This window comes from Belonocnema kinseyi, chromosome 9 (genome assembly GCF_010883055.1).
Source record: "Belonocnema kinseyi isolate 2016_QV_RU_SX_M_011 chromosome 9, B_treatae_v1, whole genome shotgun sequence".
In the NCBI taxonomy this organism is placed as follows: domain Eukaryota; kingdom Metazoa; phylum Arthropoda; class Insecta; order Hymenoptera; family Cynipidae; genus Belonocnema; species Belonocnema kinseyi.
In genome coordinates this window covers 25,001,440-25,015,645 of record NC_046665.1, presented here as the reverse complement: position 1 = coordinate 25,015,645, position 14,206 = coordinate 25,001,440, and the positions used below count along the sequence as shown (strand labels likewise).

At 36.9% G+C, this 14,206-nt stretch overlaps 2 protein-coding genes and 1 long non-coding RNA gene across 5 annotated transcripts in view; 1 reads left to right on the top strand and 2 right to left on the bottom strand.

Moving 5' to 3' along the window:
- Positions 1 to 13,223, top strand: part of LOC117179456 (GPN-loop GTPase 3) — a 53,815-nt gene extending 40,592 nt beyond the window's left edge. The window contains exon 4 of the mRNA XM_033371283.1: positions 12,627 to 13,223. Coding sequence (XP_033227174.1) covers positions 12,627 to 13,200 — 574 coding nt within the window. The 3' untranslated portion in view covers positions 13,201 to 13,223. The remainder of the gene's footprint in view (positions 1 to 12,626) is intronic.
- LOC117179457 lies at positions 12,195 to 12,438 on the bottom strand. Its single transcript, XR_004467924.1, has 2 exons — positions 12,386 to 12,438; positions 12,195 to 12,288 (listed from the first exon to the last, which is right to left on the bottom strand). It is a non-coding gene; the product is annotated as an uncharacterized LOC117179457 (long non-coding RNA).
- A 66-nt stretch (positions 13,224 to 13,289) lies between the features above and the next one.
- LOC117179454 (GPN-loop GTPase 1) overlaps positions 13,290 to 14,206 on the bottom strand; it is a 19,387-nt gene continuing 18,470 nt past the window's right edge. For all 3 annotated transcript variants that reach the window (XM_033371280.1, XM_033371281.1, XM_033371282.1), the window contains exon 5: positions 13,290 to 13,711. In XM_033371280.1, the coding sequence (XP_033227171.1) occupies positions 13,375 to 13,711 (337 nt within the window). In that variant the 3' untranslated portion in view covers positions 13,290 to 13,374. The remainder of the gene's footprint in view (positions 13,712 to 14,206) is intronic.

Here is a 14,206-nt window from a genome sequence, read left to right as displayed (position 1 = left end):
GTTTAATTGTTTAAATAAAAACAAATAAATAAGCAATATTTATAGAAAATTGTCTGCTTTTTTTAACTAAGCTATTATTGTCGTTAAAAGCACTCTTTTCGAAATAATCGCCAAAAACCAATTTTCTGGAGTTGTTCGTTACATTTAAGGGTAGTTCCACCCAGCGGCTAGGGGAAAACTTTTTTTATATTTAATTTTTATGCTATACGTAACAACGTGTAATAGATGTCAAAACTTTTTTAAAGTTGAATTTCAAATCCCTTGAAATCTTTGAAACCCTGCAAAACACCTCACTTCTCTTGAATAAATTCTTTAAAATCCACTTAAATGCAATTGCATCCCGTGCAATTCTATGAAATCTGGTGATATTTCCTAAAATCTTCCAAAATGTATTAAAATACCTTGAGAGATTTATAAAACTCTTGCCATGATTAGTCTTTGGAAAGCTTATAAAATCTCGTAAATTTTGTTGAATATCTTAAAACCTTATAGGTCCTTCAAGTTATTAAAATTAAATAAAAAATTCTTTCGAATCTTTTGAGATTCTCTAAAATATTAAAAATTAAAAGCTCCTCAGCAGCCTTAGAAGTACAATACTCCAAAAGAATTCAAGATAATTCAAAAATACGTAAAGACCTTAATTTAATACTGATTAACTTTTTATTTTAAAAAGTGACTGAAATCTTGTAAGCCTCGATCAATTTGTAATTTTTCAATTAAATTTTCAACCAGATAGTTGCACTTTCCAGCCACAAAGATGAAATTTCTTCAAAACAGTTGAATTTTCAACAAAAAAGTTAATTCTAAACCAAATAATTTAATTTCTAACTAGAAAGATAGATAAAAAGATACGTAGATAGATAAAAGTTCATTTTTCGGCCTGCTTAGCCACTAGCTACATATAAAATCATCGGCGTTACTGTTCATTGGAGCGAGAGAACGCAAGAGCGAGACAGTGATAATTATAATATCGCGTGCCACTTCTCTCACATTCATGCTCCCCTGACACCACCGAGTCGCTGACTGACTTCAAAATGTTTAATAAAATTATAATTATTAACAAAAACTAAAAGTCGATTAACATAAAAGCCATAATAATTTTCGAAGCATATATCTACATTTTGGGAACGATCAAACAAGGTAAGATTCCGGTGATCGATAGCAATCCATATCAGTACCATTCTGAGGTAAGGTAATTACGTTCATATCAATTGATATTTTACTCGCCTTAAAATTTATCAAAATTTCTGTAGTTATAAAATTGCCCTGTATTGATTGTTGACTTTCGTAATCAATAAGCAATATTGGTGTAGGCACTATTTGTTGTCAACGTTTAATCAACAATTTCAATAAATTGTTTTCTAAATTCTAAAAATGTATACTCTATTTTAAATTAAAATCTGAATTAAAGCATAACATTTGGCGGAAGGGCAAACTGTTGCTGTCGATCATGGGAATAATAATTTTAATAAGCTAAATTAAAAGTTTAACCTCAAATTGACATTGGTGCAGGTGCCCTGAAAGAATGCTTAATCTATGCCTTATCAGCATTAGCATTTTTTTAAGTCACGTCACATCTTGCCGTCGGTCCCACAGCAGTCAGAAGTACTAAAAATTTCCGAATTGAAAAACCTGCATATATCATAACAATGAAAGCATCATTTGTTCCGATTGATTCAGCCTGTTGAGGGGTATCTGCCTTGAAGACTTCGCCAAGGATCTACAGTAGGGTGGTCCAAAAATGCATGGCAAAATTATTTTGCATGCTAGAGAACAACGACCCCCTCCCCCCATTTTATTGCAAACCTGAAAAAAGAAATTTCATAATTTTGTATTTTTTGTTTATTTTAACAAGTGTCGATTTTGACTTGAAGTTTCCCATGTAAAATGCATGGCGAAACCCCACTTTTTTTAGTTTTTAGAATAATTTTTTAGGGTTTCAAAAAATATGACTGGAAATTTTGGGGGCCTGTAGACAATTATCTGACGAAAAATTTTATTTAACAGACATGTGGTCTATTGGAATATTTATTAACATTAGTTTAATTAACATTGTTTGATTAATTTAAAAAAATGGTTATAAAATTATTATCACAAAAATATCTTTGTTAAACAAATGGAATTTGTTTCCATAATTAAAAATTAATGAACCAATATTGATCAGTATACCACTAGACCCACAGTAATAATTTTTATTAAAAGAAAATTCGAAATCAAATTATTGAAACAAATTTCATTTGTTTAAATAATTAAAAATTTATTAAATAATGTTAATAAATAATTCACTAGACCAATAGTAATAAGTTTTAGGGTAAAATCGAATTAAAAAAAAAATATTTAAACAAATTCCATTTATTGAAATAACTAAAAATTAATTAACCAATGATAATAAATATTCCACTAGAACCATATTAATAATTTTAAGTAAAAAAGACAAGAATATAGTGCTTCAGGCCATGTGATGAGTGGGTCACGTGACCAGATTCAACAGGAAGCTCTAAGAATAGTGGGTCTGGTCCTAAATTTGTATCATTAGAAAAAAAGTTTTTTGTTGTAAATAATGTTTTTTTTTGCTTTTTAAATCATTAAATTAAATAATTAAATTTATTAAATTTAGTCCATTTTTGCAATGTTTGCACGCAAAATTGCATGGCAATATTGCTCAATGTTAGAAGAGGGATAGGGAGAACATGACCTCAATTCCTAACACATTTTGGCGGGGATATATGCATAAAATAATATAGTATTTATGCGAGGACATGATCTCAATTCCTGACACATTTTGGCGGCGATATATGTATACAATAATATAGTATGTATGCACGATTGTCGCAAAATATTGTTTGAGATAGGACATTCATATATTGCTGCAATATTGCCAATATTTTTATGCCATATTACAACAAACTTGCTGAAACATTGTGTGCTGTTGACGTTAGTATTTTGCAAGGGATAAAAAACATACAATTATTATTTTGACAGAAAAAGTAAGACAAAATTGAGTTGCATGAGGTAAAAAAGAGGAATGGGGAAAACAAGCGGGCTATACTTATTTTAAAAGGTACGGAAAACGATTTCAAATCTTAACAATGATAAACTGGGATAGAAAAGAGGAGATTCAGAAATATTGTTAAACGATTTTATATTTCAAACACATTAATATCTTTTATAGAGAAATATGGACAATATACGAGAGATATTATACACAGTCTGATATGAATAAATAATGATAAATATGGGCGACAATATTACATTGAAACAGAGACCGTACAATATTAACATATATCGGTACACCTAGATTAGCGAGATTTAGAAAGATAAAGAAAAGGTGAAAATTTCGATATTCTTAAGATATTCTGGATGGTTCTGTGACATTTTTTGCATATTCAACAATAATTAATTAATTATATAAATTATAAATTATATAAAATTTATTAATTTATTAATTAATTATATAAAAGAGAACTGGAAGGGTTATGGCGCGCGCCTAGTGCGTGTTACTTGCTCTAGTCTACATTCAATTTAAGGATGTCTTCTTACGCGACCAGTGAACTTTTACACAAAATCAAACTTTTTTCAATCTCCTCTTACTATAAAAAAAACGCCCAGTCATACTAATGCTTGTTGCCCCTCAAGCTCAAACAAGGTTTACAAATCATTCCAAAAGTCGCAACCATAATAGCAGAGATAAGCCTCTTGGTTTTAGTGTCGATCAAAGCAGAGCTCCTTCCTAGACTACTTCCATATCATCTTCCCATCCGCATACTGTGAGGTCAATGGTACTCCCACTCTCGGCTAGCCAAACGTTCGCCGCATTGAAGAATTAGTACTTTAAAATCTTCACACGAAATTAATTATTAATAATAATAATAATTTTATTATAATTATAATAATAATGATATCAACATAATAAAATAATAATAATAATAATAAGCATCCAAAGGTGACTGTTCTCATCTGCAACGCTCGCGGCCGCTCGTAATTGCATACCTACAACATCGTCGCAGGAGGTTTCAAGCATCGTATTAAATTAACGTATCACATTCTAATCTCATCAGTCACTTGACTTAGTCCGTGGCTATGATGTATAACCGCGTTCACACGAGCAAAAGTTTAATAAAATAATATATAATAATATAATTATTATATAATATAATAATTATAATAATTAGCGTATGGGAAAGGCGACCTCATCGTCCAAGAGCTCCGGCTCTTGCAGTCGGCCACGTTGCATTAGGCTAACTCTCAAATGCAACGAATTATGCGGTTTCGTCACCAGTATCGCGCAGTGCCACCAACAATAGGCTTCTCTCGGATGGAGGCCATGATTCAGTTGGGAGTGGCAATATGGACAATATGACCGAACCGAGGGTACGGCCAGGCAAGGGCTCAGGAGAAACGCAAGAACATCGTTTTAAACGGTCGGATCAACTCAAGAGGGACATCCTCATCTGTTGGCAAGAAAGCTCACCGGCGCGAAGAACAGAAGAAGAGCAAAATCCTTCAGAGAACATACCTCTCGTTACATGAAGACCACCGTTGCAGATAGCCGATAATGCCAACATGAGAAATAGGCCTCCCTGCTTAGTGAAAATAGAAGTAATGATACTTCAGTACGTCTGGGCAAGACTCGCGAGCGTATTGCACAGCTTCAGTTTAAAATTGAAACGGCTAGACGGCATGCATCAAATAGAAGTTTACTCCAAATTTAGGGAAACTGCTCGAAACTGACGGAAAGCAAATCACACGCTGAACAAGTGTAAACTGTTGACCATCAAGCAGCACTGGACGCAAAAAATAAGAGCTTCTCAACAGTCAAAGACCGCCTTGTAAGGCGAGTAAAGTGGATTCAGGAAAATTCCACATTTTCTACTCAACCTTCTCGTCTTTTCAACAAATGTCATGTGCCGTTAAAAATCCGCCTTGTAGAGAAGAGATTCAAGTCGTCTGTGAACGAGTATATAGAGATACCCATAAGCTAGATAAAGACGCCTCAGATATCTCAGTGTGTCGTAACTTTTGCCAGAGGCAACTGTTACAACGTCCAGAAGAGGAGTGTCAAATAATTAATGTTGATGAAGTGAAGAAAGTTATCGCTAGGACTAAAAACTTTTCAGCGTCAGGGCCAGATAAAATCAACTTTTAGTGGAGGAAGTTCACTTCAACGCACCAACATCTAGCTCGCATATTTACTACTTTCTTAAACGGAGAAGAACCCATCCCGCAGTCGTTAGTTGAAAGACGCACGGTACTGATCCCTAAGTCCGGAGATTTGTCAAATCCAAAGAACTACCGGCTTATATCTTGTTTAAACATCCGCTAAAAGGTATTCACTGACATCCTCTAGGAGAGGATATTAATATCTATCAAGCCGATATGGAGTGCAATAGTTGAACAACGCGGATACAAAAGAAGATTGGTTGTTTGCAGAGGAAACCTGTTAATAGACAAGTGTATTACCCAGGATTCCATCAGGTACCGACGCAGTCTGTCCATGGCTTGAATTGACTACCGAAAAGAGTTCGACAACACGAAACATGAGCTACTTATTAAGCTCCTTGAGTGCCTGGAGGTACATCAAAAAATAGTGAGATGTATGAAAGAGTTTATGATCTTGTGGCGGAAAAGATTTTTCATAAGATCCGACAAAAGACAAGTGACTACAAGTTAAGTCACATTTAAGAGGGGGGTCTTTCAAGGAGACTTTTTGAGTCCGATACTTTTGGGCATCTCCCTCTTGCCTCTATCTATTGTGCTCCGCAGCAAAAGCTCTGGATACCTATGTGGCTCGCCGAACAGAAGAGAATTTAAGGTCAACCACCTTTTATACATGGATGACTTTAAAATCTTTGCTTCTTCAAAAGAGAACCTTGCAATTCTTGTGGCGGCAGGAAATAGGTACTCTAAAGCCATTGGCATGAGCTTTGGCCTGACAAGTGTGCCTCCGTCCATCTACACCAAGGAAGACTAGAAAATAGATTGACGCGTGACAATCAGGATCTTCAGCTCATAGGTGGAAATACCATTCAACACCTTGGTAATGAAGAAACATATGCATATCTTGGAATACCGCAAGCGGAAACCAAAGTTATACGTGTATCAAAAACGGCCCGTGAAAAAAGATATCGCAAAATTCTCAGAAAAATTTGGACTTCCGAATTATCTGGGGCGAATAAAATCCAGGCGAACAATATGTTGGCCGTTCCTATACTGCTTTACACGTTTGGTGCAGTAAAATGGAACCTCGATGAGTTGAAGCAACTTGACCGAATCACACGCAAGATGATGACAATCCATTGAAGTCATCATCCTAGATCTTCTGTACCTCCTATATACCTCCCTCGAGATAAAGGTGGTAGAGGTTTGCTGAGCTTAGAGTTTCTTCATCGAAGAACGGTTCTAGCTGCAGCCTGCTCAGTTCTAAAAATCACAGCTTCTCTAATGCGACTCGTACACCAATATGAAGTCGTCAACGTTGTAGCGTTTCTCTACAGAGCATAATAAATATACCTGTAGCCGATACCAACTGCCGAGCGTGCAAGAAAGAGCCAGAAACGATTGAACATGTTCTCAGTGGATGCTCAAAGTATGCACGCTTCGGGTACATATGGAGGCACAATGCGGCTCTAAAAGTGTTATATTACCATCTGCGACATATGTAGCGTGTTGATCTTCTAAGATGGAAGGAGCAGGAGTCTATGACGTACACGTTCTAGCTGCGGGTTCAGCAACCAACAAAGCGAAGAAAATAGAATTACCATATGAACAGAGATGTCATACGCCTTTATTTTTTGGCAGAGAAATGTGGGAAAAGTGTGAAGAGGGAGCATCATAGACTCTTCTTTCTTAAATACCCAGAGACAGCCGTAAAAATAAATGAGCAGAATATGGCAGATCAAAAACGCTTAATATCTGTGAACCGATCGCTTTCGGCTGTTGAAATAGTTGCTATCAAAATGGAAGTTTCAAAATGGTAGTATTAAAATGGAAGTATCAAAATGGAACTATGAAAAGTAAATGGTACTATCAAAATGGAAGCTTCCTATTGATGAACTACCCTTAGAAGATGTGGACAGCGAAGACTTGATTGAAGTTGAAGTTGACTAAAGCACATTCAAAGGAATTTTGGTCATACTTTACTAGAGTTCAGATATGTAGAACCAACACTAAGGCATCCTCTGCCGAAAATGAAGATCACAAATGATCTGCGCACACTAATATAACACCTCAACAGCCATGCTACTAAATTCATCTGCCCTCAGCACATCGAGATATTAACACCAACAATATTGGATGCGATTATAGACTCGCAAAGAAAAGCAGTGCATGAAGACAACAAAATCGAACTTTCAGACAGATGAAAGACGGTTTTATCGTGAACTCAGTGCAAAGCAAAATAACCAGCAAGACATCGAAGTCCCTCAAGTGGAAGATGTGACTAACTACTGGTCGGGTGTTTGGGGAAAAATAAACAGATGCAATTTGTACACTGCGTTGTTCAAACTGGGGAAGCAAGGGCAAGCAATAGCCCCGAAATGCAGTTGACCAACATCACAGCTTAATATGCTTCAGCGGTCTTAAAGAGGGCAAGTAACTGGAAAGTTCCAGGTCCGAACATGGCGCACAACTTCTGGTACAAGTACCTGACGAGTGTGCATCATATGCTGGGAAGATGTTTTCAGAAGGTCATTAAATACGCAGATCTGGTGCCAGGATTAATTCTCCAGGGTACTACGTATATGTTACCTAAAAACCCTGATGCTCAAAATCCATCTGAATTTAGGCCGATAGCCTATCTTCCAACAAGTTATAAATGTCTTACATTTAGCATTGCACCAAAGGAACTTACAGGTTGCATACATTGACTAGAAAAGCAAGCGTTTCCTTCCGTGCCGCATGACTATTTGCTTGAAATCTTATAACTTTACAAAATCTGCCCACGCATTATTGACTTTCTAAGCCATGCGATGAGCCTCTTGGGTACCAGAATCAAGTATTTTGATCATGGACAACCAAGGATAACTAGATCAATACGCTTTACGACAGGTATATTCTAAGGACACTCCTTCAGTGCACTATGGTTCTACTTAGCATTGAGCACATGGAGAAAATCACTAAACAGAATGTCTCAGGAGCTCAGAATTCATGATAATGAGGATGGTCATCAAGTGACCCATCTTCTGTACATGGATGACCTGAAGTTGTACGCTAGTTCAGCCCAGATACTGCAGTAGGTGATCGACGTCACAAAGCAGTTTTCCAATGATATCCACATGGAGTTTGGACTAGACAAATGCAGAACAATGCATTTAGTCATAGGGGAAATTAGGGACCGCAGAGTTAGACAACGAGTTCGAAAATGACATCGAGGTTTAAGATGGTAGCTCTAAGAAAGCATCCAGAGGTGACTGTTGTCACCTCCAACGTTTGCGGCCGCTCGTAATTGTATACCTACAAAATCAGCGCAGGAGGTTTCAAGCATCGGATTGACTTATAATATCCTAATCTCATCAATCACTTGACTTAGTTCGTAACTTCAGGTCATCCATGTACAGAAGATGGGTCACTTGATGACCATCCTCATTATCATGAATTCTGATATTCTTGGAATATACCCGTTGTATTGATCTAGTTATCCTTGGTTGTCCATGATCAAAATACTTGATTCTGGTACCCAAGAGCCTCATCGCATGGCTTAGAAAGTCAATAATGCTTGGGCAGATTTTGTAAAGTTTGAAGATTTCAAGCAAATAGTCATGCGGAACGGAAGGAAACGCTCGCTTTTTTAGTCAATGTATGCCACCTGTAAGTTCCTTTGGTGCAATGATAAATGTAAGACATTTATAAATTGTTGGAAGACAGGCTATCGGCCTAAATTCAGATGGATTTTGAGCATCAGGGTTTTTAGGTAACATATACGCAGTACCCTGGAGAATTAATCCTGGCACACTCGTCAGGTACTTGTGCCAGAAGTTGTGCGCCATGTTCGGACCTACAACTTTCCAGTTACTTGCCCTTTTTAAGACCGCTGAAGCATATTAAGCTGTGATGTTGCTCAACTGCATTTCGGGGCTATTGCTTGCCCTTGCTTCCCCAGTTCAAACAACGCAGTGTACGAATTGCATCTGTTTATTTTTCCCCAAACACCCGACCATTAGTCACATCTTCCACTTGAGGGACTTCGATGTCTTGCTGATTATTTTGCTTTGCACTGAGTTCACGATAAAACCGTCTTTCATCTGTCTGAAAGTTCGATTTTGTTGTCTTCATGCACTACTTTTCGTTGGGAGTCCATAATCGCATCTAATATTGTTGGTGTTAATATCTCGATGTGCTGAGGGCAGATGAATTTAGTAGCATGGCTGTTGAGGTGTTCTATTAGTGTGCGCAGATCATTTGTGATGTTCATTTTCCGCAGAGGATGCCTTAGTGTTGGTGCTACATATCTGAACTCTAGTAAAGTATGACCAAAATTCCTTTGAATGTGCTTTAGTCAACTTCAACTTCAATCAAGTTTTCGTTGTCCACATCTTCTAAGGGTAGTTTATCAATAGGAAGCTTCCATTTTGATAGTACCATTTACTTTTCATAGTTCCATTTTGATACTTCCACTTTGAAACTTCCATTTTGATAGCAACTATTTCAACAGCCGAAAGCGATCGGTTCACAGATATAAGCCGTTTTTGATCTGCCATATTCTGCTCATTTATTTTTTTGGCTGTCTCTGGGTATTTAAGAAAGAGGAGTCTATGATGCTCTCTCTTCACACTTTGCCCACATTTCTCTGCCAAAAAATAAAGGCGTATGACATTTCTGTTCACATGGTATTTCTATTTTCTTCGCTTTGTTGGTTGCTGAACCCGCAACTGGAACGTGTACGTCATCGACTCCTGCTCCTTCCATCTTAGAAGGTAAGCAATAACGGGATATTTACGCAAGATAATTCGTAAAACATTGTTCCTTACAGTGCGGTCGCTAGTAAAATGTTAGGAGCAGCAGTGTTGTCGGACCAGATGCAGTGATCCCAGAAGAACAGCTTTTTCCATCTGACTTGCGATCGTCTGAGCCTGATTCTGGCAAGCCAGGATTTTGTTCAAATAGCTAAGAAATGAAGCTTTCACACCTCCAAGACAGCCGATTATTAGATTCACAAGATGGACGTTGTAGCCTTGGTATAGCCTGTTCAGCTCCAAAAGAAGAGACTGATATTTCGCCCGTTTTTCTTCGTCCTTTGCCGTGACATTACCATCGGCTGGTGCCGATAATTAAATCACGCAAATGATCTTGGTGCTTAGATCTTGGAGATCAATATCAGTGTTCGTAGCAATAATACGTTGAGTGGTGGAAAACGAGAAATTCCAGTAGATCTTACACTGACCATTCTCTACAACGGACTCCAGTTCCCCATGGGCGTATGGCAAGACGGGCGTTAGATCAACACGCTACATATGTCGCAGATGGTAATATAACACTTTTAGAGCCGCATCGTGCCTCCCTATGTACCCGAAGCGTGCATACTTTGAGCATCCACTGAGAACATGTTCAATCGTTTCTGGCTCTTTCTTGCACGCTCGGCAGTTGATATCGGCTACAGGTATATTTATTATGTTCTGTAGAGAAACGCCACAACGTTGACGACTTCATATTGGTGTACGAGTCGCATTAGAGAAGCTGTGATTTTTAGAACTGAGCAGGCTGCAGCTAGAACCGTTCTTCGATGAAAAAACTCTAAGCTCAGCAAACCTCTACCACCTTTATCTCGAGGGAGGTATATAGGAGGTACAGAAGATCTAGGATGATGACTTCAATGGATTGTCATCATCTTGCGTGTGATTCGGTCAAGTTGCTTCAACTCATCGAGGTTCCATTTTACTGCACCAAACGTGTAAAGCAGTATAGGAACGGCCAACATATTGTTCGCCTGGATCTTATTCGCCCCAGAAAATTCGGAAGCCCAAATTTTTCTGAGAATTTTGCGATATCTTTTTTCAAGGGCCGTTTTTGATACACGTATATCTTGGGTTTCCACTTGCGGTATTCCAAGATATGCATATGTTTCTTCATTACCAAGATGTTGAATGGTATTTCCACCTATGAGCTGAAGATCCTGATTGTCACGCGTTAATGTATTTTCTAGTCTTCCTTGGTGTAGATGGACGCAGGCACACTTGTCAGTCCAAAGCTCATGAAAGACCCCCCTCTTAAATGTGACTTAACTTATAGTCACTTGTCTTTTGTCGGATCTTATGAAAAATCTTGTCCGCCACAAGATCATAAACTCTTTTATACATCTCACTATTTTTTTATGTACCTTCAGGCACTCAAGGAGCTTAATAAGTAGCTCATGTTTCGTGTTGTCGAACTCTTTTTCGGTAGTCAATTCAAGCCATGGACAGACTGCGTCGATACCTGATGGGTTATAATATAATTATAATTTTTTTATATAATAATAATAAGTCTCAGTGGCTCAGTTGGATAGACGCTCGGACTTCACCTCAGATGTGCGGGGTACGATTCCTGAGCCGGTACCTCTGGAAATTTGTCTACATATCTTTGCCGAGGTTTTTGTGGTTCGAACCCCACCTTAAGGTGTAGGTCCCCCATCGCGTACTTGACTTCAGCCCAATCCGACAATGATGGTTTAAAATACCAGTCTTTGTCCAATATGTCGGGGCATTCTGCTCTCATCAGATCACTTGATTGCATAAGAACTGAATCGGGTCTACTGATCCCTTCAGTGAGAGTATATCATCTTTTGTTGAAGGTGTGTCTTCTAATATAAGACAGATTAGCTTTAAATCGAGTCATGTCTAAAATTGGTATACCGGAGCTTCTATCACTCAGGACAGCCCTGTTGGTACTAGTTGATTACACGTTAGCGAGATAATGATTGTCGATGATTATAGTACAAGGAAGCACTCAGTCGCTCTTCTTTTTATAGGAACAAAAGCACAATCAATATACTTCATGTGATACAGCTAACTAAACATCCACGGAATCGACATTTTGGCATTTTGTATACCAAAAATCGATTCTGTTAGAATGAGACCAAAATATGTACCCGTAGTTTTCTCTAAAAGTTCCCCTGATGTCTCAATTCATCTCGAAACATGTTGGTTCCTGGTACTGTACAAAATAAGGAGAAAATAAGGAAATGAATGAGAGGTTGGTTTGGTTGACTCTTCTTTTTCTTCCCCTTATATCCATAGTTATATAACTGCCTCTAATGAACCGGTCACACTGGTTTTTGGAAACATTCTTCTGTCGTTTTAAGGCTTTCGTGCAATTCTGTTGCAAAAGTTGCCTTTTTTTAGTTATGTTTTGTAAGATTAAGAAAAAATAACATAATTTTCCATTATTCACGTTTTCAAATTATAATTGTTACCCCATGTTTGGTATTAGCTTCTTTACTTTGGAGATTTTTTTCCAGTGATAAAAATTATTAATTTTTTAGTTTTAATTGAATTTCAAAATGTAAGTAACCAGGAAGAAACTTGGAATTTTTTCTGAGTGTTGAGTGGCCATCCTGTAATATAATATGGTACTGCTTACTTTACAATGATCTTCAATTATGTGGCAGAGTAATAGTACTGAAAAAATAATAAAACGCAATATTCTTTTGGCAGGTACTTAATTTCACATATTGAGTGGCTAGAAGAACAACTGGGAGACAGCGATGATGACTACATAATATTTGATTGTCCCGGCCAGATAGAACTCTATACTCACATGACCGAAATGCAACAGTTGATTTCTACTCTACAGAAGATGAACTTTCATTTATGTGGCGTGTACGTATTAGACAGTCAATTTATGGTTGATGGTCCGAAGTTTTTGTCAGGCACTATGACAGCACTTACTGTAATGATTAATTTAGAATTACCACACGTAAACCTTCTCACTAAAATGGATCTTTTATCGAAAAATGCAAAGAAGCAGTTGAATAAATATTTAGAACCGGATCCACATAGCTTGTTAGCTGAGATGGCCGATAACTCGTGGAGTCAGAAGTATTTCAAATTAACAAATGCTCTAGGATCGATAATAGAAAATTACAGTCTTGTCAAGTTTTATCCTCTGAATATCAAAGATCGAGAAAGTATTGCAGATGTAAAATTGACTATTGATAATATAATTCAGTATGGAGAGGAAGAGGATGTAAGAATGAGAGACTTTGATGAAATTGAGGGTGACGAATAAAGAATTTTTGGAAGATTTGTAAATAAGTGTTTCCATTTTTCCATTCCTTAATTCATTTAGTTACATCTAGGTTATCAAAACAGACGAAGTTAATATTAGGAAATTAGATATATTTATTAACAATTATTTGAACAAAAAGAATATAAGAAAGTAATATACAAAACATACGAATGTTCAATTTTCTTTACTTGTGCCAGGTGTCTTTTCAAGTTTCTTGTTATGATTTACTTTCTTGTGTGCGTTGAGAAAGTTCTGGAAAGACTGATCATCCTCTTCTTCCTTTTGCGCTTCGCTGGCTTCAGCTGTATCTTCTTCTCCTTCTTCATCTTCACTGGATTCATTTCCCGGGTGTTTCAAATAAATATTGGACTTTTCTCTCTCAGTATTCAATGTTGAAAGAGACATGGGCTTCCCTGTATCGCCTTTTGTAGAAATTTTAAGTAGCCTCTCCTTCTCTTCTCTGTTTTTTACTTGCTTCATTCGCAGTTTTTCCCACTGTGGTTTATAATCGCTTGAATGAAATAAAGAAAAACATTATTGAATTTATTTTATTCTTGCATTCATTAATTGTACTGTTCTCCAAACATTTTTGTCCGCCTTCTTATTCTTCAACTGAAGATATTCTGCTAAAAGCTTAAGAACCGACGGATTTTTATGTTTTTTTAGAAAAGCTCGGCACTAAATTCATAAAACTTGACAAAAAAATTTGGCCTTTATCCTACGAGTCGATTTGTTTACGGAGTCAACTAAGAATGTCTATGCAATGACTCTTTTCTATGTTGTTTTGCAAATTTACAAGAACTATTCATTATTTAAACAATTTCGATCGAAAAATTAAAAGTGACTTTTTTTATACGGGTCAATTTGTTTACGAAGTCAACTAAGAATGTGTATCCAGTGACTCTTTTCTACCAGGTGTATACATATGAAACCGGTATTTTTTCAAGAAAAAAACACATTTATTTCAAGAGAATGATAACAAATATTTTATTCAAAGTATGCGCCC